Source organism: Channa argus, chromosome 12 (genome assembly GCF_033026475.1).
Source record: "Channa argus isolate prfri chromosome 12, Channa argus male v1.0, whole genome shotgun sequence".
In the NCBI taxonomy this organism is placed as follows: domain Eukaryota; kingdom Metazoa; phylum Chordata; class Actinopteri; order Anabantiformes; family Channidae; genus Channa; species Channa argus.
In genome coordinates, this window is record NC_090208.1 from 7,309,940 (window position 1) to 7,337,920 (window position 27,981).

Consider the following 27,981-nt stretch of genomic DNA (forward strand, 5'->3'; position numbering starts at 1 on the left):
TTCCTCTTCCTGTGCTTATTTCTGATGACCTGCCTGTGATCATCATTTGGGCTATTCAACTAACCAACAAAAACACTAACACGTTCAAGACATTCATAAAACTTTATTTATAAAGTGGCAATGCACATCAAACTCTACATACCAAGGTACAGTCCTTATACAATTCAAAAGAATATATGCTAGATGTTGTATGCATCTGTGCACCTGCACAAAAGAGATGGGTCAAAGGTAGGCGAGACTATAACTTAGAGCCACTACGACTAAGTGTAGTTTCTCCAACCAGGATTGGCCTATTTATCTGTGCTGGGCATGTTCATTTATTCCAAAACTCTTGGTTGACATTTGTAACAAAAACTGCTATGGCCAAAAAAAAGAAAAGAAAAAACACAGCACTGTGATTATTTAAAAAATTAGGAAAGAGACACTAACAACATACAAACGAATGAAACAATCTGAAAACACTGTGGGCTACAACTCTCAGTCAGTGAGAAACATCCAGCTCCTTGAATCTTGTTTCATTGCTGCTACAATAAATAACTAAGTTAGAGTCACTCATGCAACATGAAGAAAGGCCCAGCCCCTCTTTATAGACTCCACCCCTTGTATTTTCCCCACCCCCAACACACACACAAACACACACATGTTTACAAGGATATTAATGTACCTTTGGTCATGAACTCGTCTCCAAATGCTGCTTTTATATTTATAGATAGAACTAGATGGACTTAAAGGAACAAACATAACACATAAAACTTAACTTCTAAATGGACAAAGTTGTTGCAAGTTAAACAAGTGGCAGTGACATCTGGTGGTTTGTCAGATTAATGGCTGCTTTTGAAGATGGGCTTAAGCAGTACTAGCAGCTTTTGTCTCAGCATGTTATTATTACATTTATAGTTTTATACAGTGGTACATATGTTTTCTAATATGAAATATATTCAGTGCTGCTAAATACTCATATACTTTATTAGTGCCCCTATGGATGCAGTGAAAAATAATATGCATATCATACTGCTATTACTTTAATGAGATTATGATGTAGTAGTAGAAATATAAAATATTCCCCAATATTTTATATTGGGTATAATATACCCAGTATTCTCCTTACAATGATATGTTTTTACTACATTATCCTATTTCTCAATGATTCCATGTCCTATCTCATCAAAAGCTCCTGCATCACTGAATCTGCTCTGCCTGTGGTTGGAGGCCTGTAATGCCGTCCAACCAAGTTCTGCCTAATCAATTGTACAGTAGAAGGGATCTTGTCGTGGTAATAGTAGTTTAGTACCCACAGAGGGACCTGAGGTTGCTGAGTAGCAGAATGCTCCTGGACCTGTGTGAAGAAAAAATGTTACTTTTATATTTATACACAATCTGAAATTGCAATGACTAGAATAAAGACAACAGTCCACAAAAGCCAGTCTGTTGCCATTGGTGTCTTCCCTGGTGAAGTTTATGTTGATGTGAACTGCATTTATGTGGTCTGTGAAAGCCTGGATCTCCTGGATCTTGATCTTAACCAGGGCTCATCTACAAACAGGCTTTGCCTTGTTTCTTCCCAACCTTCATGATAAAGCTTGGCTCATTTGATCTTTGCAGAACATTTCACAGCTACAAGTTCTTCTCATTAGAGTTTAATAATTGAATCAAAGTTTATTCCAAATTCAAATAATATTAGTATAAAATTGATGTCTCATAGTCCCTCTATTCACAGTGTGAATACATTCAGTAACATCTGTTCATTTTCATTGCAGGATCTAAAACAAAACACTGAGATGAAAAAATATGGATCCAAATTTACTGGTGTGGACCCACTGTTTATTTAAAAACACTGACCACCACCCACGCTCTCGCCTACCCGATGATGTCTGAAGCTGCAGGGGGGCTTAGAGTACTTGGTGTCCAGATAAAAATACTAAGAAGCACGTGCATTGTCATGTCCATCAGCCTCGCCTGATTACTTTAAGATCTGCCCACAAAAGAGACGCTGCACACTCAACTGTGGGTTTATAAGCCTGTTTCCATCTGTGGGTCTCTCATGTGGTTTTGGTCTGAGATGATAATAAAGACGCTCAATTCTCACCAGTGCCTATAATGACTAAGCTGTTATATAAATGTTAACTCTGTGCTTTCCACCATTTTCTTGGTGACATCAAAACAATTCCTGTTCACACAGACTTCTGTAAAATTTAGCCTTAATGGAAACAACTTTAGAACTTAGAACTTTTCTTATTACCTATTTTATCAAAGCAGTCAAAAGTCAGGTCTCATGTTGTCTTATTTGGTTTAGCTATGCTGATTGTCCCAGACACAAGACATGAAAAATACCATGTTAACATGGTACAAGGACACATGGAAGCTGCATATATCCATGCAATTCTTTAAAAAAATAACAATTGGATAAACATTATTCATTTTCTTCCAAAAATCATGGATTAAAAATGTCGAACTATTTTCTTTCTCCTATATCCTGAATTTTTTTGACCTTGGGCCATGTTAATCAAACCTACCACGGTTTTATCTTCTTTGAATAAATTTGATGTTGTGTTGGTTTAAATGGAGTTCAGCTTTACACTGAGTAAGACACGATGAGCTGAAACATCATGACCACTGACGCATAAGATGAAGGTTTGTAAGGTTTGTGTGCTGTTCAAAAGTAGCTGTGGTGAGTGTCTACTCACACTATGTAATAAGGAAACATGATGTTGAAGGTGTGGCTTTGGTTTTACAGTGTCAACTGAATTACCTTCCTCCTTCCTGGGTTTCATGACGAGGGCATATGTTGCCTGTTGTGTTCCAGCTACACTCGCCTGCCCAGACACTGAAAATTCATAAAGACGCAACACCTTATACAATAATTCACTACGAAAAATCAGCAGGGAAATCAACTCACTCGAAACCAATTCATTTATTTCAGTATTTCCGCACAGTGAAGTACAGTACAGTATGAAAAACTTTAAGTTCCTCACCTGTTATTGAAGAAGAAGGGGGTTGAGAACAGGAAGGAGATGTTGGAGCATCTGTAAGGAAAACAAAGTTGTGAAGGCCACCAGGTACTGGATCTCTGATTTTAGTTAGATTATGTTGATCCCACTTTTCACACACGTTCTGTCAGTAACGTAGGTGTTTACCTCTGGTGGTCGTATGGTTCTTCCTGCATTGAAGTAGTCCCATCAACACCAGCAAAGACACCAACAAAACACTGACACTTATGCTGAGCAGCAGGTAAAGCTGAAGGGGGTAAGGAGGCTCATCCTGATGTGCTAGAAAAAAGTATGTTGTATGAATCTTTAAAATTTGGAACTTGACACAGGCTCAGTACAAAACACGATTTCAGCCAAATCATCACTAATACTGCTCTGACCTCTGACAGTCACCCAGCTCTCTGGTGATTCTCCAGCTCCACTGATGCTGCACTTGTAGAGTCCTTCATCTGACTTGGAAACACCGTCTATTATTATCTCTCGTCTCGCTGAGCTCCCCATGGAGATGCCATCTTTATAGAATGTAGCTGAGAGGCTGAGGGACGTCTGCTTTTCTCTGCAGCGCAGAGTCACATTATCTCCCTCCATTACAGAAGGAACAGGACTCTCCAGCATCACAGAACCAGCTGAACACATGTTTTGGAAATTAATTTCTCCTAAGAATTGTTATATGTTGAAAATAGATATAAATTTTTTTATAAAGGGAACAAAGCTAAACAATAGGACATATAACACACTGGACAAATCAATGATTTAATCTCCAACCTGACATCTGTATAGACTAATGTAACAAGACTTTAACATGACATGAACTCAGTGTTTTACTCTTTACTTACAAGTGACAGTGATGTTGATGCTGTTACTTTTCTTTATTCCTCCCATTTCACACCAGTATTCTCCACTGTCCATCACTACATATGCAGGTGTTATAGTGCAGGGTCCTGTTGATTTGTCCCAGGTAGCAGCACATGGTTTAACAGTTCCCTCCTCAGCACTCTCCAACCTTTCAGTCCATTCAGTCCTTCACAGCTGACATTAATGGTGCCATGTTCAAAGTGCTGCTGTCTGTTTGGAAAAACCTGAGGAAAACCTGCATCTGCAAGAGAGAGTTGGTGCCAAATTTTCATTTACCAGCATTGTTCAAATGCATCATATTTCCAATTACTATTAAATACTGAACAAATTGTTATTGGTCAAAATATGTTAATTAAATTATTACATTAACCTTCCTCAACTGATAAAGAAAACATTTATGCATAAAATTAAAAGTCTGCTGCTTACCATCTTTCAGAGAATAACTGAGGTGAAGCTGAACAACCAGCAGCAACAACATATTCATCGCTGCTAAAACAAAGACAGAGAGCTGTGTGTCAGAAGATAAATGACTCATTTATCCTCTTGCTCTGTGGCTGACAGATCATGTAGGTACAAAATTAACTTACTGCTAAAGTTGTGTGAAGTAGAAAAGCTTTGTTTTAGTGGTACAAGTTTATTTTTACTGCGTCTTCTCTGCTGACTGAGGCGACTTTAGGTCTGAGGTTTCTGAGAAACAAAGAATCAAAAATACAATGTCAACAGGTGGCAGCAGTAAGTCTGACTTATAGAACATACAGGCAGTAAAACACCTCCAACAGATATTTGGACATGTAATTGGACATCACAATAATATATTTGGCCTTCTACTAATATCTACTATGACTAAGATATTTATTGTCATTCTTCCCTTTCTCCTTTAAGACAGGCAGCCTGTTCCAACCCCCTGTGGGTTAAGTTACTATAGTGTTTTAATGAACAACAGGAGGCAGGTCCAGAGTTTAGTTTCAGTTTGAACATTTTACTGGCATTAAGTAAACAAGATGAATAGAAACGAAAGTACAGGACGAGGACAAGTACACAAGCTCTTTGTCACTATACTGGACTAAACCTGACCTGAGATATTACAACAGTCCTACGAATTATAGAAATGAAAGAAAATAGTGGAGCGTTGTGCATTAAGAAAATAAAATCTAAAAGCTGCACTTTTATTCATTGAGGACAATAAGTGATAAAATCAACACACGTGATCTAAGACGACTGGTGTGAAAGTCCACATTTGAGTTAGGAAAAGTGACTCTGAGGACACAGGGACATACAACAGGTATGTGGACTTTTGCATGAAAAATATGTATTCTTACTTTATTTTAGCAATTATCATTAGCACACTGTTATATTACTGTTATACTTTCTTGATAAAAAAAATCTCACTGTACATTTTTTAGTTGATTTTAATACATGTCCGTGTCCTTTGTGTTACCTTTGAGCTCCATTCAAAGGTCAAATTTGAATCCGCGCTTGACACTGACAACAGAAAAACACCAAGGCCAAATTCTACTTTCAACAAGAAGTTAAGCTTCCAGACAAACCAGCTTGATTCAGTTTGACACAGCTTTGAATTTACCAAGTGAGGATCCCCCATTTCTTTCTTTCTTTTTTTAAATATTTACCTTCATAAAAATCTATTTGGTCCCAGCTGTCTCCTAACTGGAGTGTTTAATCATAAACATTATTCACACTAGTCTAGAAAAACAGTCACCCATGATTACACTTCCTTTAGTTATATTGTTTTGTATTTCTCATTGTTGGTTTCACATTTCACAGCTGAATTATTTTCATTTTCACAACAGGATGATTCACATTCAGGACAGACGGCTCTTGAAACCATTCATCTGTGACTTCACTGTCTTGGTTTTGTCCCACGCTGTTGTCTTTCTTCTGTTAACACAATTCTGCAGAGGTAAAGTTGCACACAGTTACAAAAATGAAAGCCTTTGTTTGTCAAGGTAAAATATCAGAGTCACAAAGTATAAAACAACTGTGTCTATCGTAGCTTGTTGCCAGTCTGACTAAAGCTGGATCTGTCAAGACTGATGTAAAAAAAGCAGTAAATCTACTGTGATATATAACACAAAGTCTTTCCTCTTAGGTCAGTCTCATGTGATTGGTTCTCCTCAACCAATACTGGCGATGGTTGGAGATGATGTCATTTTGCCGTGTCACCTGGAACCTGCTGCTGATGCTACTCACCTGGCTCTGGAGTGGGCGAGACCTGATCTAGACCCTAGATTTGTCCATTTGAGACGCGATGGTGAGGAGCTCCTGATGCAGCAGAATCCATCATACGTGGGGAGGACGTCACTATTCATCAACAAACTGAAGTGTGGAGACATTTCCACTACAGCAGATGTTTATCTGAAAATGCTGTGAATACATTTAAAGAAATTATTTCTTCATCTTTTTCACCACCATGTGTCAATACTATGGTGAGTAGCCATCTTACTCCTGTACAAATTGATTACTTAGTTGACGATTCTGCAGCCTCATTGCGTATGATACTAGATACAGTTGCCCCTCTGAAAAACAAGGCAGTGAATCAGAGGAGGCGACCTCCATGGTACAATTCACAAATGCACAGCTTAAAGCAGGCGTCACGAAAATTAGAGAGGAAGTGGCGTTCCACTAATTTAGAAGAATCCCGGTTAGCCTGGAAAAACAGTTCAAAAGTGTACAAAAAAGCTCTCCGTGATGCCAGAACAGCATATTATTCCGCACTAATAGAGGAAAACAAGAACAACCCCCGGTTTCTGTTCAGCACTGTAGCCAGGCTGACTAAGAGCCATAGTTCTGTTGAGCCTAGTATACCCTTAACTTTGAGCAGCAATGACTTTATGACTTTCTTTACTGATAAAATTGCAGCCATTAGGGAAAAGGTTCACCAGATCCTCCCTACAAATATTACAGATAGATCTTCATGTACAACAGCTCTAGAATCCTCAATAAGGCCCCAATCCATCTTAGACTGTTTTTCACCCATAGATCTCACTGAGCTAAGTTCAACTATCGCCTCCTCAAAACTAACAACATGTCTTTTAGACCCTGTTCCAACCAAATTGCTTAAAGATGTTCTACCTTTAATAGACACATTCATATTAGATTTGATTAACTTATCTTTAGAAACTGGCTATATACCAAAGGCTTATAAAGTTGCTGTAATCAAACCATTACTTAAAAAACCCTGTCTTGATCCAGGTGATTTAGCCAACTATAGACCAATATCAAATCTCCCGTTTATTTCTAAAATCCTGGAAAAAGTAGTTGCAAAACAATTATGTGATCACCTTTACAGGAATAATTTGTATGAAGACTTTCAGTCAGGATTTAGAGTTCATCACAGTACAGAAACAGCACTGGTAAAAGTCTCCAATGATCTTCTCCTCGCTTCAGATAATGGACTTGTGTCCGTACTCGTCTTACTAGACCTTAGTGCCGCATTTGACACCATTGACCACAACATTTTATTACAGAGACTAGAACATAGATTTGGGATTAAAGGAACCACATTACATTGGTTTAAATCTTATCTGTCAGACAGATTCCAACTTGTTCATATTAATGATGACTCTTCTTTATGCACCAAAGTTAGCTATGGAGTTCCACAGGGCTCTGTGTTAGGACCAATACTTTTTAATCTGTACATGTCACCTTTAGGCAAAATTATTAGGAAACATTCCATAAACTTCCACTGCTATGCAGATGATACCCAGCTCTATTTATCTGTGAAACCAGAAGATACTAACCAATTAGTCAAACTTGAAGCATGTCTAAAAGACATAAAGACCTGGATGTCCTACAATTTCCTACTTCTAAATTCAGACAAAACTGAAATCATCCTCTTTGGGCCTAAAAACATGAGAAATATGCTGTCTAACAATATAGTTACTTTAGATGACATAACTTTGGCCTCCAGTACTGCGGTGAGGAACCTTGGAGTTATTTTTGACCAGGATTTGGCATTTACGTCACATATAAGACAAATCTCTAGAACAGCCTTCTTCCACCTACGGAACATTGCTAAAATTAGAAGCATCCTGTCTCAAAGTGATGCCGAAAAACTGGTCCATGCATTTGTTACTTCTAGGTTGGACTACTGTAATTCCCTACTTCTGGGGTGTCCTAATAACTCTCTAAAAAGCCTTCAATTAATCCAAAATGCTGCAGCAAGAGTGCTGACTGGATTAGGAAAGAGAGATCATATTTCACCTTCACTAGCTTCTCTTCATTGGCTTCCCATAAAATCTAGAATAGAGTTCAAAACCCTCCTCCTTACATACAAAGCTCTTAATGGTCAAGCTCCATCATATTTAAAAGATCTCATAGTTCTGTATCGCCCGATTAGACCACTTCGATCCCAAAATACAGGCCTACTTGTGGTTCCCAGAGTTTGCAAAAGTAGAATGGGAGGCAGAGCCTTTAGCTATCAAGCTCCTCTCCTGTGGAACCAGCTTCCAATCCAAATTCGGGGAGCAGACACCCTCTCTACTTTTAAGACTAGGCTTAAAACCTTCCTTTTTGATAAAGCTTATAGTTAAACTGCTCACTCAACCTGAACTAGCTTTTCTCTATACATTTACTTGTCACTACTGTATACCATTAATTCTATATCCTACAACCTGCACGATGCTTTGTTGTTGCTTTTTTGTTGTTTTGTTGTTGCTTTTCTTGTTGTTTTGTTGTTGCTTTTTGTTGTTGCTTTTTTGTTGTTTTGTTGTTGCTTTTCGTTGTTGCTTTTCGTTGCTCTTTTCTTTTCTTTCTCCACTTTCCACTCACCCCAACCGGTCAAGGCAGATGGCCGCCCACCCTGAGCCTGGTTCTGCTGGAGGTTTCTCCCATTAAAGGGAGTTTTTCCTCTCCACTGTTGCCTAGGGCTTGCTCAAGGGGGATTTGTTGGGTTGCTTCTACATACTTGTGTAGTCTGGACTTTATTCTGTAAAGTGCCTTGAGATGACTTTGTTGTAAATTGGCGCTATATAAATAAAGTTGAATTGAATTGAATTTCACTGAGAATCTCTAAAGTGAAACTCTCTGATGCAGGAACATACAGATGCTTTCTTCCAACATCCAGCACAGACCATGTGTCTGAGCTTCTTGTTGGTGAGTTCGTATGATTCAGGAAAAGAATAAATACGTATTTAGAGAGAAAGATATTCTGCCTGAAATGTATAATAATGTTAAGAAGGAGCATTTGATTTTGTTATATTTGGACATCTGCATTACTGTCACTGTGGTAAGGACCTAGATAAGCATCAGTAGAGATGAATGGGTGGACAGCACTGTAAAAGCAACAAGGTGATAAGTGATATTGGCATTGAGAGGGACCAGGACTAACAACAAGAGTATCTACTGTAACAAAAGGGCATTTTAGTCCATCAGAGGAACATTTGAAGTGTATAAATAACTGTTTCAATCATCAAGTTTATTTATGATAAAATGCCAAAAGCAACTTTTTGACATTTCTACTTCAGGTTCTATCTCCTCACCTGAGATAGAGATTTCCAAACTCAGCAGTGGGGTGGTGTTGAAGTGTAAATCTGAAGGCTGGTATCCAGAGCCTGAGGTGTTGTGGTTTGATGGTGGGGGAAACGTCCTCTCTGCTGGACCAACAGAGACAGTCAGAGGTCCTGATGACCTCTATACTGTCAGCAGCACAGTCACTGTGGACAAGAGACACGGAAACAGATTCACCTGTAGAGTCCATCAAAACAACATCAACCAGACCAGAGAGACACACATAGATGTTTCAGGTAAAAAATGTTTTTTGTCTGTCTCAATTTCTGATACATGTATTGTTTTTGATATATTTGGTTTTGTGTTTTATTATTTTAGATGATTTCTTCACAGTTGAATTTAGTTCTTCAGTTCGCATCACTATCAGCTTGGTTGTTTGCTTCATGTGTGTTCTGACAGTTGTCTTTGCTGTGTGGAAAATAAACAGTAAGTCAGAAGTTCATTATGGATTATTAATAATATTATTAGTAGTAATAATATTTATAATTACCAAATAATTGCAACTTTACTGATTCAAGTCATGACCTGCTGCACCTTTGTGACATGTTTCTCTACACTGTATGCTGTTAATTAAAGAACCTACAAGTCCATAATAATAATAATAATAATAATAATAATAATAATAATAATAATAATAATATTAATAATAATAATAATAATAATAATAGTACATTTCTGCTGTGCTTCCATGGATATTTTGGTTCTCTATCTTTTTTCCAGTAAAGACAACACAACATATTTGTTTCATCTAAACACATTAATGCTTTTGTGTTCACACAGAGACCAAGATGCATCAGGAAGAAACTGAGGTGGGTAAAGAAAAGAGCAAAACATTCAGCAACAGAGCAGAACTTCAGCTTCTGATGGAAGGACAGAGAGAACAACTGATGACAGGAAGTGAGAAAGTGAATTATTTGGAGAAGACAAAGGTAAATCTTGATGAGAAGTTACAGAAAAAGGATGAAGAACTTCAACATGTAGAACATGTAATTACAACACTGAGAGAGCAGAAGAAGGATCTGAAGAACCAGAGAGAGAAACTCATCCAATTATTGGAGGAGGTGAAGATACAGACAGAGAAGAACAAGAAAAAGCTGGATGAAAAGACAAAATTAGACAGAGAGAGAAAAATGCAGAAGCGTCAAAAAAACATAAAATATCTGGAGAAGAGAAAAACAGAATGTGAAGAACTGATACAGAACACAGAGAAACTACTGGAGTCAACAGAGAAAATGATCAATGAAATGACAGAAAGGAAAGGGAAACTAGTGAATGAGAAAGAACAATTAGAGAAACAACTGACAGAGACAGAGAAACAGAGACATGTGATTCAGACAAAGCTGGAGTCAGAGCAGCGAGAAATAGAAGAGGAACAAAAAAATCAGTCATCTGAAGATCCTGTGTGATTGATGTGTAAACATGAAGAATATTTGGTTTATTCAGTTTAGTTTTTAAAAAATCAGTTAGACTGATTTTGGAGAAGTGACTTTTTTCTATGAATGGTTTTCTGTGTATGTCTCTCTGTGTTGCTCTGAGCAGACTGGAGACCTGTCCAGGGTAAATCATGCAGTGACAGCTGGGATAGGCTGCATCCCCCCATGGCCCAAATAGGATGAATGGTTACGAATAATGAATGGATGGATTTTTTTTTTATTGTGTTGTTTATTATTTTTCTGTATTTGAGAAGAACAGTAAAACATGAATTTACAACACTGGATCATAAGTTTATTCTACAAATGTTTACAGTGCCATAAGAATGAGTCCTACAACCTGGACATTAGTATTTTTGCTCTTCTGGTCCCTTGATATGAAGTCAGTGTTTTTTTTGGGGGGGGGGGTTAAATGTCTGAAATAAGGTCTTGATAAAAGCTCAAATGTTTCTCACGTTTTATTTTCTAATACATTTATCAGTACATAGTCGACTTGTGAAACTAGTGAATGTCAAAAGAAAATAAAGGGCTTTAGTCAGAGTCTTTAGAAAGAGAATAGGAACTAAATAATTCACTATTCACTATTTTAGTCTATCTTTAGTTAAAAATAGCACAACGTGAAAAAATGCTCCTTTACACCACAGAACATCAGCACTGACATCAAGTCATTATATTAAGATACAAATTACAAATCAAACATCAACCTTCAATTACACAGTGCTGATTATAATCTAGTATTTCATCTCTTTTGTCAACATTGTGGTTTATATATAGTAAAACTACATTGTACATGTCCAAATATTGTTTGTACCTACCTCTACATATGACCAGAGCGCCTCCCGATCCTCAGGAAGCGAAATGGGGCCTGCTGTCTCTTACAAAAAACATCAAAATGGCAACTGGCCTAACAACTTTTCATCAAAAACAGCTGCATTACACAGCACTTTGGTTGGATGTAGGCACACTCACTGTATCCTCATTGTGACGCAGTGAACTGTACATCAGGTCACGTCATGTACAAACATCCTCATGGATACAACAAAAACAAAATGCTACTGAATAAAGTCGGATTACAGTCCTTCATGGGAAAGTCCTCTGTTGCTGACCCAATCACCAGCCTTGTCCTCCGTCCTTAAGTGTCATGTTTTCTAGAAGTCTTCAATAAGTCCCTGTTGCTTGTTTTCTGCTGGTGATTAAAACAGACTATAATGTCTCAGTCTTCATACTCCGGTGGAAAACTCTTCCAGGAGATTTTGAGCACTTTCCTCAGGCGGTCTACACCTTATTGCAACCTTACTTTAGAGCCAGCTTTGTTTTCGTACCTCAACTGTCTCAACCTGATAGCTGGTCCTATTTTGTTTCTTAGTTTCTTTCTCTCTCTCAGAAGCTCCACTTATCACCTGCATGTGTTGTGGCTAAAGTAACATAAGATAGAGGCTCTGTCTTTTTAAAATAGGTCACACATGGGTTCAGTATGTGGTTTAACCTCCATTTTAGCCTTAACAGCCAATGTATAAATAAGAATGCAGCAGAAGTTCAAGTTCTGAGAGCTTTAGTACTTTATTTTACCTGATGAAACCTGCCACAGTTTGTGGTACTAAAGTATAATAATTACAATGTGCTTATAAAAATGCCACAAGCAGTTCAGGGTAAGAATAGCATGTTCACTCTGAGCATTTTGCAGCTACACAGACTCATACACAGTAACATGTGATACACTGTGTGCAGAGGTGGTAGAGGGACAAACTTGATACTTAAGAAAAAAAAATCCTCCACTTCAAATCTTTTACTCAAGTAAAAGTTCTAAGCAGATTATCTAAGTACAAAAGTAAAAGTATTCCACTAAGAAAACAATGTATTTTAAACAATACTTTTCAGAGTAATTATGGCAAAACATGTACAATAATTAATTAATAAATTAAATAATTAATAAAATAAAGGTCAAAGGTCACTGTTGGTAAAGGTGGAGCCGATTTTAACCACTTTAGTTCATAATAGTTTTTATAAAAATCATCATATTTACAGTACATAATCTTATTGTGGCTGATGGTTGCATAGAAAAACAGGTTGGTGCATAGAAAAACAAGATAAACAGCACCAACAGATACAGCACATGATAACCACCATCATTTTAACTCTGCAGTCGACTCCCTCACACTCCTGCATCCTTCCTACTATCAGTTATTTTTCTGTAACCCTGAGTTTCCCACAGTGAAGTAGTCCCACCAGCAGCAGCAGCAGAGCCACCATCACTATGGTAAAAACCATCCTCAAGATGGAATAAATATGACAGGAGTGGTCTGAGGGGACGTCAGTCTTTCTGTGGACTGCTGCAAAGACAATGGACGCGTGATGTAACGTCATGAAACAAAGCTCAACTCCATGTGTTACTGTAAAAGCAAACAATCATGTAACGTCTTCAAATAAGTGATCAGAGACAGTAAAACTTGTGAGTGCATCAGTATAAAGCAAATAATGGGATAAATATGTTAAAAACTACACTCAGTGCTTATTCAGTTTTTTTACAAATTTGATCACTTTCATATCTGGACCCTAAATATGAAGCTATCACAACAGTTAGCATCAACTGCAAACACCTTTACATGTCTGTAGGGAACATGATCAGTGGATGATGATGCTCAGAGGAATAGAAAGCACATTGCAGGAAGGTGATTGGAACAGATGCAGGCAAACAAAGAGCAGGACTGTGTTATGACAGAGTTCAATGGTTAGTTTTCAGTTTGTTAGTTTGGTTTAAACAAGTGAAGCAGTTTAAAGTTAGAGAAAGATCATTAACACATGACTGTTTTTGCTTTAAAAACTAATTAGTTAAAGCAAACATTGGTGGCTTTATGGGGAGTTGTCGGCCAAACTGAGGTTTACTGCACTAATTAACTTCCATGCAAACTTTGGACAGACTGAATCATTCAGTTTCCAATTCTTCCCTAATGCTGCTGGTTGCCACTTCATATTAAGCAGAAGAACATGAGCATGGGAATAAATAAATGGACTTCATCATCTCACCTCTAACAGCCAACCAGTTCTCTGGTGATTCCCCAAAGTCAGAGATGCTGCACTTGTAGAATCCTTCATTAGATTTAGAAACCCTGCTGATGGTCATCTCTCCAAAGGAGCCATTGCTGATGAGGAGGCCATCTTTATAGAAATCAGCAACGTGGGCAGAGGACGTCTTCTTACTCCTGCAGCTCAGAGTCGCAGAGTCTCCTTCCACTACAGGAAGGACAGGACTCACCAGGATCACAGAGCCATCTGATTGGGAAGATTTATGTTAAACATGTCATCTGATCTGGTTTTAAAACCTGCAGCAGCATATGAAATTATAGAAGTTTAACTCTGTAGCTGCAGTGATCCTACCAGTGACCGTAATGTTGATGATGTTGCTTCTCTGTCCGTCCTCAGTCTCACACCAATATTCTCCACTGTCTGATGGATAAACAGGTTTGATAGCACAGACGGACGTTGTCTCCCAGTTGCTCACACACATGCTGACTTCTCCCTTGAGCCTCCTGAACACACTCCATCCAGATGTGGTGTTAGGACCCGTACAGTTAAGAGAGATGGAGCCGTCGTCAAAGACCTGCAGGCTGGATGGAATGATCCAAAAATCCTCTGAAACAAAAAGGAAGAGGAAGATTAACGTGATGAAAAGATTGGTTTAACCATTAGCTAATAAATTAAAGATTATTTCACTCTAGTATAAAGAAAATGTCTGAAGTTTATTTTTCAGGCGCTAAAAACTATAAAGCTAAGAAAGGTTTTACTCAGGGACTTGAGCTGAATGATACTGAAACTATGTTGTATTTAGTCAAAATGTTAATGGTTGAGTTTTATTTAGACAAATAATCCATAAACTTCAGCCTACCTGCATCCCCAGCGTGGCTGTGGTGAACATATCCAACCAGCATCAGCACATGTAGCACTAAGGGGACAATGGAAACATGAATTTTAAACATTTTCATTTTATATTTCTAAAAAAACATCCAAACCATAAAATCATGTGTGTATATGTCTGCTGTGTCGTTGTTTGTTTATCTAAAAATGTCAGCAGCTCTTAAAGCTGCAAAACCAAAATAAAATGAAACCTAAACACTTATGAAAGACAATACTCACACAGCCTGATGCTAAGAGTCCTGAGCCCCATGTTGCTTTGCTGTTGACTGAGCCAAACACACTAGATAAAGTAACAGGTCAGAACCTCCTCTTCCTGGGGCTGATACCACACCTTTGTAGAGGGTTGTTTATGTGCATTATGATTTTAGTTTCGTTGCTTTCTTGCCTTTAGATTTAGATTTGCATTTCAACCTCAGTGACAGAGTGAACAATTATCTTAAACTTCAAATAAAACTTTTATGTATTGCTGTTTAAAAAAGAAAATATAACAAATATAAAATCCTAAAATGATTTTGCACAAGAAGCATGATGGTTAAAGTTTCTGTATTTGCCTCCAGGTAGGGACACTATGTCTGACAGACCCCATGAATTCTGCCAGCCCGTTTTCATTCCAGAGACATCACACATCATTGCTTTGTCCAGTCCCTTCTGCCTTTCATGCCCTTTTGTGTCGGTGATCCATGCTCGGAGCTTTCGCTGTGGCACAATAGAAACCTTTATACATTTTACAAAGATTTTATTTAATGACATTCGAATGCAACTCATTGGTAACATGGACATGGATACATATGAAAAAGTGATTTCAAAAATGTACGAGGTAACTTTTTATCTAGAAAGTATAACAGAAATATAACAGTATGCTAATGCTATTGCTAAAATAAAGAAAGAAAACATGTTTTTCATGCAAAAACCTGTTGAATGTCCCTGTGTCCTCATAGTCACATTTCCAACAGGAATGTGGACTTTCACACCAGTCGTCTTAGATCACATATGTTGATTTTATTACTTATTGTCCTCAATGAATGAAAGTGGGGCTTTTTGATTTTATTTCCTTAATGCATAATGCTCTAGTCGATTCATTTATTTCTATGATTTGTAGGACTGTTGTAATATTTCAGGTCAGATTTAGTCCAGTATACTGACAAAGAGCATGTGTACTTGTCTTCGTCCTGTACTTTCATTTCTCTCCAGCTTGTTTCCTTATGCCAGTAAAAAGTTGAAACTAAACTGCCTCCTGTTGTTCACTAAAACACTATAGTAACTTGACCCACAGGGGGTTGGAACAGGCTGCCTGTCTTAAAGGAGAAAGGGGAGAATGACAATAAATATCTTAGTCATAGTAGATATTAGTAGAAGGCCAAATATATTATTGTGATGTCCAATTACATGTCCAAATATCTGTTGGTGGTGTTTTACTGCATGTATGATCTATAAGTCAGACTCACTGCTGCCACCTGTTTTCTGAGAAACCTCAGACCTGAAGTTGCCTCAGTCAGCAGAGAAGACACAGTAAAAATAAACTTGTACCTACAATATGAAGGTTGCTGATCTCTACCTCAGTCTGTGTGAGTACTGAGTGTACCTCTAAAATCAGAGTCAGTCACTAATTTTATAACAATATGTAGTCAATGTGTCTTTCTGATCAAATTATTCTAATGCTTTTCATGTACTCTGAGTTTGCAGACTTAAAAAAAAAACTTGTAACATAGTAGCTGATAAACTCTTAATAAATCACTAACTTATCTTGTGACACACAGCTCTCTGTCATTGTTTTAACGGCAATGAATATGTTGCTGCTGCTGGTTGTTCAGCTTCAACTCAGTTATTCTCTGAAAGATGGTAAGAAGCTGACTTTTAATTTTATGTGTACATGTCACTTGAGGCAAGTTAAGGTCATTTAAGTTACATATTTTGACCAATAAGAATTTGTTCAGTATTTAATAGAAATTGGAAATATGATGAATTTGAATTTGGCACCAACACTCTCTTGCAGATGCAGGTTTTCCTCAGGTTTTTCCAAACAGACAGCAGCACTTTGAACATGGCACCATTAATGTCAGCTGTGAAGGACTGAATGGACTGAAAGGTTGGAGAGTGCTGAGGAGGGTAAAGGGAACTGTTAAACCATGTGCTGCTACCTGGGACAAATCAACAGGACCCTGCACTATAACACCTGCATATGTAGTGATGGACAGTGGAGAATACTGGTGTGAAATGGGAGGAATAAAGAAAAGTAACAGCATCAACATCACTGTCACTTGTAAGTAAAGAGTAAAACACTGAGTTCATGTCATGTTAAAGTCTCGTTACATTAGTCTATACAGATGTCAGGTTGGAAATTAAATCATTGATTTGTGTGTTGTGTGTTATATGTCCTATTGTTTATCTTTGTTCCCTTTATGTAATAATTAATAAGTATTTTCAACACACAACAATTCTTAGCAAAAAATAATTTCCAAATCATTTGTTCAGCTGGTTCTGTGATGCTGGAGAGTCCTGTTCCTTCTGTAATGGAGGGAGATAATGTGACTCTGCGCTGCAGAGAAAAGCAGACTTCCCTCAGCCTCTCAGCTACATTCTATAAAGATGGCATCTCCATGGGGAGCTCAGCGAGACGAGAGATAATAATAGACGGTGTTTCCAAGTCGGATGAAGGACTCTACAAGTGCAGGATCAGTGGAGCTGGAGAATCACCAGAGAGCTGGCTGACTGTCAGAGGTCAGAGCAGCATTAGTGATGATTTGGCTGAAATCGTGTTTTGTACTGAGCCTGTGTCAAGTTCCAAATTTTAAAGATTCATACAACATACTTTTTTCTAGCACATCAGGATGAGCCTCCTTACCCCCTTCAGCTTTACCTGCTGCTCAGCATAAGTGTCAGTGTTTTGTTGGTGTCTCTGCTGGTGTTGATGGGACTACTTCAATGCAGGAAGAATCATACGACCACCAGAGGTAAACACCTACGTTACTGACAGAACGTGTGTGAAAAGTGGGATCAACATAATCTAACTAAAATCAGAGATCCAGTTCCTGGTGGCCTTCACAACTTTGTTTTCCTTACAGATGCTCCAACATCTCCTTCCTGTCCTCAACCCCCCTCAATAACAGGTGAGGAACTTTAACTTTTTCATACTGTACTGTACTTCACTGTGGGGAAATAGTGAAAACAATTTATAGCATTTAATTTCTCAGTTTACTAAATAGTGTGAGTAGACACTCGCACTGCTGACTGTGATTAGCCCACAAACCTTACAGTTTCGCCTCTTACCAAGCTCTCTGCCTATTCATATCATCTGTCAGTGGTCATAATGTTTCAGCTCATCGTGTCTTACTCAGTGTAAAGCTGAACTCCCTTTAGACCAACACAACATCAAATTTTTTCAAATAAGATAAAACCATAATAGGTTTGATAAAGGTGGCCCAAGGTCAATGAAGTGTCTTAATCTAGGATATAGGAGTAAGGAAATAGCTCTACAATTTTAAAGCACGCAAATAATTTATTTCGTTACACTTGTTGTTGTTTTTTTTAAGAATTGCATAGATACATGTGTCCTTTTACCATGTTATGGTATATTTTTCATGTCTAGTGTCTGGGAGAACCAGCATAGCTAAACTAAAGGAGGCAACATATGTGCCCCTCACAAACTCCAGGAGGGACAATGGTAATTTACATGAGACCTGACTTTTGGCTGCTTTAATAACATGAACGGACATTGTTTTGGTGTCAACAAGAAAATGGTGGCAAACACTGAGTGAATAATAGTTTAGTCACTATGGGCAGAATTTGAGCTTCTTTTCAGACAGATACCACACGAGAGACCCACAGATAGAAACAGGTTTAGAAAAACACAGTTGAATGTGCAACTGCTCTTGTGTGGGCTGATCTTAAAGTCAGGTTGTTTTGAATCAAGAGGCCACCAAAGAAAGAAAGTACGTGACAGTGCATGTGTTTCTTAGTATTTAAATCCGGACACCAAGTATTCTAAGCCACCTGGGAGCTTTAGTTGTGGGGTAGGCGAGTGGGTGGGCAGTGTTTTTAAATAAGCAATGGGCCCAGACCAGTAAATTTAGACCCGTATTTTCTCACTGACATGTTTTGTTTCAGGTCCAGGAGCATCCTGCTGCTTAGCAACCCCAGGTCCCTCTGGGGGTTACAGACTATAATTACCACAGGAGGATCCCTGCTATTGTATTGTCTTTTTATAAAGAGAAATTGGAGGCCTGTTTTTTTTTTTTTGTTTTTTTTTTACTGCATGATTCATGAAACAAATGTTATGGTTTGCTGGGTAGACTTTGGGCCAATCTGAGTCAGAAGTTCCAGTCAGATTTGCCTTCTCTAGAAAGTCCCTATCCACTAAAAACTTTGTTTAGGTCAGAGTACCATACAATCCTTAACTCCACACACAGAAAAATAAAGGTGCTAACTGGAACCAAAAATAGTTCTTGAGACTGATGCCATAGAAGAACCATTTTTGGTCCCACAAAGAACCTTTTAGAAAATGGTTCTTTGAAGAACCATTTTTTTCAGTGGTTCACTGAAGAACGCTTAAAAGTGCCTCAAAGAACCATCCAACAATAGTTCTATGAGGCACCATAAATGGTGCCATTAAGAACCTTTCAGAAGATGGTTCTTCAAAGAACCCCTAATGGTGCCTCAAAGAACTACCAAAAACAGGTTCTTTAAGGAACTTTATATGGTTGCTTAAATAACTTTTCTAAAAATGGTTCTTTGAAGAACCAATTTTAAGAAACCTTTCAAAATAAAATATATCATGAATTGATGTGTCAGGTAAAATAAGTACAAGAACATTGATGTAAAAAGTTTACTGACCATACTTAGCATACACAGAAACAATTAAACAATTTCCACCCTCAGCACAGCTATTAACATATTGGCAGTCCAAGCTGTCATATACAGGGAATTCATAAATTCACAGTAAAACATGACAGAACACATTTTCAACTTTGGCTTGCACTGTTTTTTTTATACGCAAACCCTTTTATATATATATTTTTTTTTTAAAATGTACCACATACAAATAATGTAAGATCTCATGAGTATAATATAAAACTTATTTAGTACTAAAACAAGAATTTATATTTTAGGTTAATCTATCTAGCACCTTTTAACAATAAATAAATTAACAAAAAATACATCCTGGAATCTAATGTGGCCTCCACAAATATTTTCTTTTGTTAAACAAAACAGTTTAAGAAACAGCAAAATATAATTTTAAACATCAACTTTAATATGAAAATTAAAACAGTTGCAGAATTATTATCTAAAGATGGACTTACCAATCAATTAATTATATATCACAGCTTTTCTGTATCAAGACTTCTATGTTTGAATTATTGTTCAATGTTAGTCCATTTCAGGACAATGCAAGGCTCTTCTTAAAATTTGCTGGCACTAGGAGACTAGGACACATTAAGTGCATTTGCCACTCTTTGCACAGCTATTGGTGCAGTTGTCGTCAAGGTTTCAAGCTTCAGAACAAATACTTCCAAAAAGTATTTTTCAGCGGACCTGGATAGGCAACATTGTAGACGTAGTAAAAGGGACAACGCAATACTCAGAGCCAGAGAAATGTTTACTTCCCCACTGTCCAATATCATTTTGTGTCCATCCATCGGGACATTGACCTCAGTGCAGTCATTCTGGGGCTTGCCATCACTGGTGCTCAGGACAATTGTGGGCACTGGGGTGAGTGGATCCTGAAACAATAAATGACAAATCACACTCATAGCTCCATAGAATATAATTTTCTAGAAATCATAATTATTATTATTATTTTTTTTAATTATTAAAAATCACCTTGAAAAATTCAATTAATGACAAACAGATGGCAGGCAGTCTCTTTGAAAACAGAAGGCAAGAAAAGTATCGCTGTGTTCACCATCTTACCTAAAAATGAACCAATGTAGAGATCACAGGGCAGGAGAAGAGCCTTTACACATTTTGGATACTGTATACAGTTGTGAATGAAAGTTTACATACACTCATCATGGGCATGACTGTCATGACAACATTAGGATTTAAATTATTTCTTTCAAGAGTTATGCTATGAAGATGAGTTATACAACAAACATGTTTAATATATAGCCATAACCAAGCTTGTGGTAGAACTCTGGTTAGATATTTGACAACTCTTCTTTTGGTAGAGCTAAATAAAATGTGTTGCTTTTGTGGCACAGACCTGATTCTTAAGCATGATCAAGAATATTTCAATAGGTTTAAAGTCGAGAATTTGGGAAAGCCAATCCAAAAGCTTAATGTTAGCCTGTCAACTTCCTGTTACAGATCACGATTAAGGGCCTTGGGGCTGGCAAATTAAGAGACATTTCCTATCAGATGTTCATGTCAGAGCCGTAAAAAGTGGCATTTGGGATGAAGCTGAAAAATCATTCTAGGATGTTATTAACATATTTGCCTACCATGTCTTTGTGTCTGTTTGGCTGTTGTCAACTGACTGTAGGCAGAGACGTTCACTGTTTGGTGCTATGGACACAAGCTTGTTTGCCAGCTTACTGAATCCTCTGATTGTTTTGTCTGCAGCCGTTTTAGGCAAAGTTGATGCCTCTTCAAGAACCTAAAATAAAAATAATTCAATTTTTCAATTCAATTCAATTCAACTTTATTTATATAGCGCCAATTCACAACAAAGTCATCTCAGGGCACTTTACAGAATAAAGTCAAGATTATAAAGATATATAAAGAGAACCCAACAATTCCCCCTGGAGCAAGCCATAGGCAACAGTGGAGAGGAAAAACTCCCTTTAACGGAAGAAACCTCCAGCAGAACCAGGCTCAGGGTGGACGGACATCTGCCTCGACCGGTTGGGGTGAGTGGAAAGGGGAGAGAGAAAAGAACAGAGCAACAAAAAGCAATAACAAAACATCGGGCAGATTGGTAGGACCAGTAGCTGCACGCTGGAAGACACACAGCTTCAAAGCCGGGGGACACCTGCAGAAAGGGACAGAGAGAGGGGGACAGAGGAGGACAAAGACAACTACGGGAGAGAACACACAGAGTTAATGACATACAGTGGTGAGAATTGCGGGGTGAGAGGAGAGGAGAGATGGTCAAGAGGAGGAAAGGAGCTCAGTGCATTGGGGGGTGGGTCCCCCAGCAGTCTAAGCCTATGGCAGCATAACTATAACTAACTATATGCTTTATTAAAGAGGAAGGTTTTAAGCTTAGACCTAAAAGTAGAGAGGGTGTCTGCTTCCCGAATCTGAACTGGGAGCTGGTTCCACAAGAGAGGAGCTCGATAGCTAAAGGCTCTACCTCCCATTCTACTTTTGGAAATTCTGGGAACCACAAGTAGGCCTGCATTCTGAGAGCGAAGTGGTCTACTGGGATGATATGGTGCTATGAGGTCTTCTAAATATGATGGAGCCTGACCATTCAGAGCTTTATATGTAAGAAGCAGGGTTTTAAATTCTATTCTAAATTTAATGGGAAGCCAATGGAGAGAAGCTAGTGAAGGTGAAATATGATCTCTCTTGCTAGTTCCAGTCAGCACTCTTGCTGCAGCATTTTGGATTAATTGCAGGCTCTTTAGGGAGTTACTGGGGCATCCTGAAAGTAGGGAATTACAGTAGTCCAACCTAGAAGTAACAAATGCATGGACCAGTTTTTCGGCATCACTTTGAGACAGTATGCTCCTAATTTTGGCAATGTTCCGTAGGTGGAAGAAGGCTGTTCTAGAGATTTGTTTTATATGTGACTTAAAGGACAGATCCTGATCAAAAATAACTCCAAGGTTCCTTGCAGTAGTACTGGAGGCCAGACTTATGCCATCTAGGGTAACAATATGGTTGGACATCATATCTCTGATATTTTTGGGCCCAAATACTATGACTTCAGTTTTGTCTGAGTTTAAAAGTAAAAAATTGTGGGACATCCAGGCCTTTATGTCTTGTAGGCATGCTTGAAGCTTTATTAACTGATTATTTTCATCTGGTTCCATAGATAAATATAGCTGGGTATCATCAGCATAACAGTGGAAATTTATGGAGTGTTTTCTAATAATGTTGCCTAAAGGAGACATATATAAAGTAAAAAGTATTGGTCCTAACACAGAGCCTTGTGGAACTCCATAGCTAACCTTTGTGTGCATGGAGGATTCATCATTAACATGAACAAATTGAAATCTATCAGACAGATAGGATTTAAACCAACCTAGTGCAGTTCCTGTAATTCCAATTTCATGTTCCAGTCTCTGTAATAAAATGTTATGATCAATGGTATCAAATGCGGCACTAAGATCTAACAGAACAAGTATAGAGATGAGTCCATTATCTGAGGCCATGAGAAGATCGTTGGTGACTTTTACCAGTGCTGTTTCTGTACTATGATGAACTCTAAATCCTGACTGAAACTCTTCATACAAATTATTCCTATGGAGGTGATCACATAATTGTTTTGCGACTACTTTTTCAATTATTTTAGAAATAAAGGGGAGATTAGATATTGGTCTGTAATTGGCTAAAACACCTGGGTCAAGACAGGGTTTTTTAAGTAATGGTTTAATTACAGCTACCTTATAGGCCTGTGGTACATAGCCTGTTTCTAAAGATAGATTGATGATATCTAATATGAACGTATCTATTAAGGGTAAAGCTTCCTTGAGCAGCTTAGTTGGAATAGGGTCTAGCAGACAGGTTGTTGGTTTAGATGAGGTAATAATTGAAGTTAGCTCAGAGAGATCTATGGGTAAAAAGCAGTCTAACAGGGAGTGGGGCCTTATCCATGATTCTAGCACTGCTGTACATGAAGATCTATCTGTAATTTTTGGGGGGAGGATCTGGTGAATACTTTCTCTAATAGCTACAATTTTATTCATAAAGAAGGTCATGAAGTCATTGCTGCTCAAAGTTAAGGGAATAGTAGGCTCAACAGAACTATGGCTCTTAGTCAGCCTGGCTACAGTGCTGAACAGAAACCGGGGGTTGTTCTTGTTTTCTTCTATTAATGATGAATAATATGCTGTTCTGGCATCACTGAGAGCTTTTTTGTACGTTTTTTAACTATTTTTCCAGGCTAAATGAGATTCTTCTAACTTTCTGGAACGCCACTTCCTTTCTAACTTTCGTGTTTCCTGTTTTAAGTTGCGTGTTTGTGAACTATACCATGGAGATCGCCTCTGCTGATTTACTGCCTTCTTTTTTAGAGGGGCAACACTATCGAGTATTGTACGTAGTGAGGCTGCAGAATTGTCAACAAGATAATCTACTTGTGCAGGAGTAACATTAAGGAGACTACTTTCCATTGTATTAACATATGGTGAAGCAAATGATGAAGAAATAATTTCTTTAAATTTGTTGACAGCTTTTTCACTTAAGCATCTGCTATAGTGGAATTTTTCCCTAACTGCTAAATAGTCCGTTATTGTAAATTCAAATGTTATTAAAAAATGGTCAGACAGAAGAGAGTTGTGAGGACATATTGTTAAATTATCCGTTTCAATTCCATACGTAAGGACAAGGTCTAACGTGTGACTAAAACAGTGAGTGGGTTTATTTACATTTTGGGAAAAACCAATTGAATCTAATAATGAATTAAACGCAGTGCTCAGGCAGTTACTGTCAGCATCTACATGAATGTTAAAGTCACCCACTATAATGACTTTATCTGTACTAAGCACTAAATCAGCTAGAAAATCAGAAAATTCAATCAAAAACTCTGAATAAGGGACTGGAGGACGGTACACGATAAAAAATAATAGTGGTTTTTGAGTTTTCCAGTTTGGGTGTGAAAGGCTAAGAGTAAGGCTCTCAAATGAGTTATAACTATGTTTAGGTCTAGGGTTTATTGATAAGCTACAATGGAAGATTGCTGCAACTCCTCCACCTCGGCCTGTGCTTCTAGGAACATGATAATTAATATGACTTGGGGGGGTTGACTCATTTAGACTGACATATTCTTCCTGCTGCAACCAAGTTTCAGTGAGACAAAATAAATCGAATTGATGATCGCTTATTAAGTCATTTACTAACAGAGATTTAGAAGAGAGAGATCTGATATTTAATAATCCACATTTAATAGTTTTGGGGTTTTGTTCTGTAAGAGGAGTAGTCTTAACTTTTATTAGGTTATTATGATTAACTCCTCTTGTTGTCATATTTACTTTATGTAATTTAGGTCGGGGAACAGACACAGTCTCTATAGGTATGTGGGAGTTGTGGGGGGGTGACGGTTGTAAGGACACTGCAGAGAGGCGTGTAGGACTGGATCTCTGCATCCTAGGCTCAACTCTGGATTGTCATACTTTTGGTTGTCTAATAAAACCAGCCATATTTCTGGATAAGAAAGCTGCACCATCTAAAGTAGGATGGATGCCATCTCTCCTAATCAGCCTAGGTTTTCCCCAAAAACGTTTCCAATTGTCTATGTAGCCCACATCGTTTGCTGGACACCACCTAGACAGCCAGCGGTTGAATGACGACATGCGGGTGTACATGTCGTCACTGGTCAGATTTGGCAGGGGACCAGAGAAAATTACGGAGTCCGACATTGTTTTTGCAAAGTTACACACCGATTCAACATTCATTTTAGTGACCTCCGATTTACGTAATCGGGCGTCATTAACTCCCACGTGAATAATAATATTACAGTATTTACGTTTATCCTTAGCCAGGAGTTTCAAATATGATTCAACGTCGCCCGCTCTGGCCCCAGGAAGACATTTGACTACGGCCGCTGGAGTCTCTAACTTCACGTTTCTGACTATGGAGCTGCCAATTACCAGAGTTGGTTTCTCAGCGGGTGTGTTGCTGAGTGGGGAAAATCGATTAGAAACATGAACCGACTGGTGGTGAACCTCGGGCGTCTGTTTAGCATTAGATCTCTTACGAACCGTCACCCAGCCGGACTGGCTTCCCGGCTGCTCGGGAACTGCCGGGGGACAGCTAGCAGGGGCTACGCTAGGTCGGCCCGCACCAGCTACCGGGGCCTGACTAGCGGAGTTGTTTTCCATGGTGCGGAGCCGTGCTTCCAATTCCGTGAGCCTCGCCTCCAAAGCTGCAAAAACCTTACACTTATTACATATACCATTATCACTAAAGGAGGCAGAGGAAAAACTGAACATGAGACACACCGAGCAAGTGAGAGAAGGAGAGACAGAGGGAGACAGAGAAGCCATTGCTAATGTTTAACTGCTAAGCTAGCGAAGCTAATATAAGTGAAATGTGGAATTTGTAAACTTTAGCTGGTTATGTTTTGCAAAAGCAGGTGCTTGTGCAATACAAGCGTATGTTACGACTAAGTATTAATTCTTGTGTGAAGAAATCCCTTATTTAAGTAAAAATAACAGCTACAATTAATCAGTAAACAGTCTTTCGGTAGAAACCCAAGAGTGTGCAGAAACAACACTCTAACACACCGATGGGGGTTGCTGCCATGCAAGGTGCTCACCTGACCCACAGGGAGCGGTTAACTGCCTTGACAGTTACTCCTGGTGAATCTACCTGGGTCAGACGGATATAACTCATGTAGCTTTAGAACTGGTCTATAAACAAATAATTACAAACAACATTGAAGCTGTGAGGAAAGACTCAGCTACAACCCTGAAATAAAGGTAATCAATAATATATTAGGATTCTACCATAATATCATGCAGTAGCAAAATAGTACCAAAAATTAAAAAATACATAATTTCAAACATCAATTAATATTTATACAAAAACTCAATCATGTAATGCCTTTGTGTTTGTTGACCCTAGTACTGTCTGACCACAGGGTCAGTGGTTCGATCCTCGGTCCCAGCTATATGTTGAAGTGTATCTGGGCAAGACACTAAAGCCCTAACAGCCATTCCACTCCCCAGCTGTGCAGAGCAGGTCCAAGCTCAGAAGACATTGGGGAGGGTTACCTCAGGAAGGGCATCTGGTGTAAAAAATTAGGTGATAAAAACAATTATGCTATTAATTTTATTGAATTTGCTGTTTGATGTCAATCAGAAACTAGAAGATAGGACCAGGGTTAAGAACCAATGAATCTTAGCTTTTCAAAATACTTGTATTATTCTAAAAATCACAAATAATCTGCTGTAGTCAGTGCATTGCTGTATTCCAGTATTCAAAACCTGCTCTACTGAATTTTCCTACGGGGCAACTGAATAAAAACAAAGCGGCCGCGTTCTCTGTAGTAGTGTTACTGATGAAAAAAAGGCTCCCGGTGCGATTTTTTCCAATATTGACAACAGGTCACCTATAAGCAAACAACACAGCGACAGTCTTTGAAATATAGTTATTACAAAAAAAGCATTAGGTGCCATTTGATGTGTTGACATTAACGTTACTTTCCAAATATGTAACGTTAAAGTTACTTGTATCAGTCTAGCTAACACTAAAGGCAGCATTTAGCAGCTAACGCTACAGGTAGCTTAGCAAACGTATTACACTGAACGCTAACAAACAACAACACGTAAAAACGTTTGTGTGAAAATACTTTACCTTATCTATCTCGGAATCCAGAGATGAAGACGACCAGTGGAAAAACCGCAGAGAAATACCGATGACAGTAACTGCCGTCACCAAGAAATTTAATTTGGAAGAAAGTTCTCGTAGCTCGCTGACATTCTGCGTGTGCGCAACTCTTCTTTTTTTTTCGCGTGCGCACCCTGGGTAGCTGTGGCAGCCTGGGTATGACGTAATCCCTCTCTCTCTCTCTGGCAGTACACTTAATAATGAATTAGTGGCTGGAGAGGCGCCCAGATCATTTACTTTAATAAAAGTAGCAATACCACAGTATATAAATACTATAAGGAAAAGTCCTGCATTCAAAATGCTACTAAAGTAAAAGTACAATATTATTAGCTCAAACTACTTTTGTGACATTAGACATCACATAAATGAATGCTATTTTATTGGAATAACATTATTGATTCATTAATATGTCAGCTGGTAATGATAGAGATAAGCTGATTAATTACTTTAAATACTGCTGGATGGCCTATGAATTTCCAAGGATTTTTTTCCAAGGAGTTTTTTTTTTTTATTTTTTGTGTTAAATTCCACTTTTAGGTAGCTAGATAAAGTATTAAACGTTCAATGAATGTTTATATCATTGTCCACCATCAAATAACCCAAATAGCTAAGAATGAAGAACCTTTACTTCTTCAAAGAACCATTTGTAGGAGCCAAAGAACCACTGACCAACAAAAATGGTTCTTTAAGCCTGCATGGATTTTCAAAGAACCATGCAGGCTTCTGAAGAACCGTTTAAGAACCATTTTTTTTCTGTGTGTATGAAAGTGAAACTC

General features: G+C 38.2%; 5 protein-coding genes, 1 long non-coding RNA gene and 1 pseudogene across 8 annotated transcripts in view; 3 read left to right on the plus strand and 4 right to left on the minus strand.

Moving 5' to 3' along the window:
- Nucleotides 1–121: 121 nt before the first annotated feature.
- On the minus strand, nt 122–9,478 carry LOC137137562 (low affinity immunoglobulin gamma Fc region receptor II-b-like; annotated as a pseudogene).
- LOC137137539 (butyrophilin subfamily 3 member A2-like) overlaps nt 4,826–27,981 on the plus strand; it is a 55,529-nt gene continuing 32,373 nt past the window's right edge. The window contains exons 1-2 of one of the 2 annotated variants that reach the window (XM_067523978.1): nt 4,826–5,124; nt 5,335–5,427. The gene's annotated coding sequence lies outside the window, so the exon portion shown is untranslated. Of the gene's footprint in view, nt 5,125–5,287; nt 5,428–27,981 lie in introns of both variants that reach the window. The other variant, XM_067523977.1, reaches the window with a different exon arrangement.
- Nucleotides 5,991–11,181, plus strand: LOC137138086 (butyrophilin subfamily 3 member A2-like). Its single transcript, XM_067524998.1, has 5 exons — nt 5,991–6,226; nt 8,866–8,954; nt 9,326–9,604; nt 9,687–9,794; nt 10,149–11,181. The coding sequence occupies exons 1-5, from the start codon at nt 5,991–5,993 to the stop codon at nt 10,772–10,774; spliced, it is 1,338 nt and encodes a 445-aa protein (XP_067381099.1). The 3' UTR covers nt 10,775–11,181.
- LOC137138087 (low affinity immunoglobulin gamma Fc region receptor II-b-like) lies at nt 12,507–14,960 on the minus strand. The gene is made up of 5 exons (XM_067525000.1): nt 14,930–14,960; nt 14,682–14,738; nt 14,174–14,428; nt 13,823–14,068; nt 12,507–13,128 (listed from the first exon to the last, which is right to left on the minus strand). The coding sequence occupies exons 1-5, from the start codon at nt 14,958–14,960 to the stop codon at nt 12,980–12,982; spliced, it is 738 nt and encodes a 245-aa protein (XP_067381101.1). The 3' UTR covers nt 12,507–12,979.
- Nucleotides 16,492–18,873, plus strand: LOC137138099 (low affinity immunoglobulin gamma Fc region receptor II-a-like). Its single transcript, XM_067525031.1, has 7 exons — nt 16,492–16,549; nt 16,704–16,970; nt 17,183–17,428; nt 17,530–17,661; nt 17,773–17,817; nt 18,297–18,371; nt 18,815–18,873. The coding sequence occupies exons 1-7, from the start codon at nt 16,492–16,494 to the stop codon at nt 18,871–18,873; spliced, it is 882 nt and encodes a 293-aa protein (XP_067381132.1).
- LOC137137579 (uncharacterized) lies at nt 19,452–27,955 on the minus strand. 2 transcript variants are annotated; one of them, XR_010915747.1, is made up of 5 exons: nt 27,173–27,955; nt 26,420–26,603; nt 21,148–21,302; nt 20,528–20,617; nt 19,455–20,427 (listed from the first exon to the last, which is right to left on the minus strand). It is a non-coding gene; the product is annotated as an uncharacterized lncRNA (long non-coding RNA). The 2 variants fall into 2 exon arrangements; XR_010915748.1 differs by lacking the exon at nt 26,420–26,603 and having other exon boundaries at nt 19,452–20,427.
- On the minus strand, nt 24,668–26,002 carry LOC137137566 (uncharacterized). Its single transcript, XM_067524019.1, has one exon. The coding sequence runs from the start codon at nt 25,858–25,860 to the stop codon at nt 24,982–24,984; it is 879 nt and encodes a 292-aa protein (XP_067380120.1). The 5' UTR covers nt 25,861–26,002; the 3' UTR covers nt 24,668–24,981.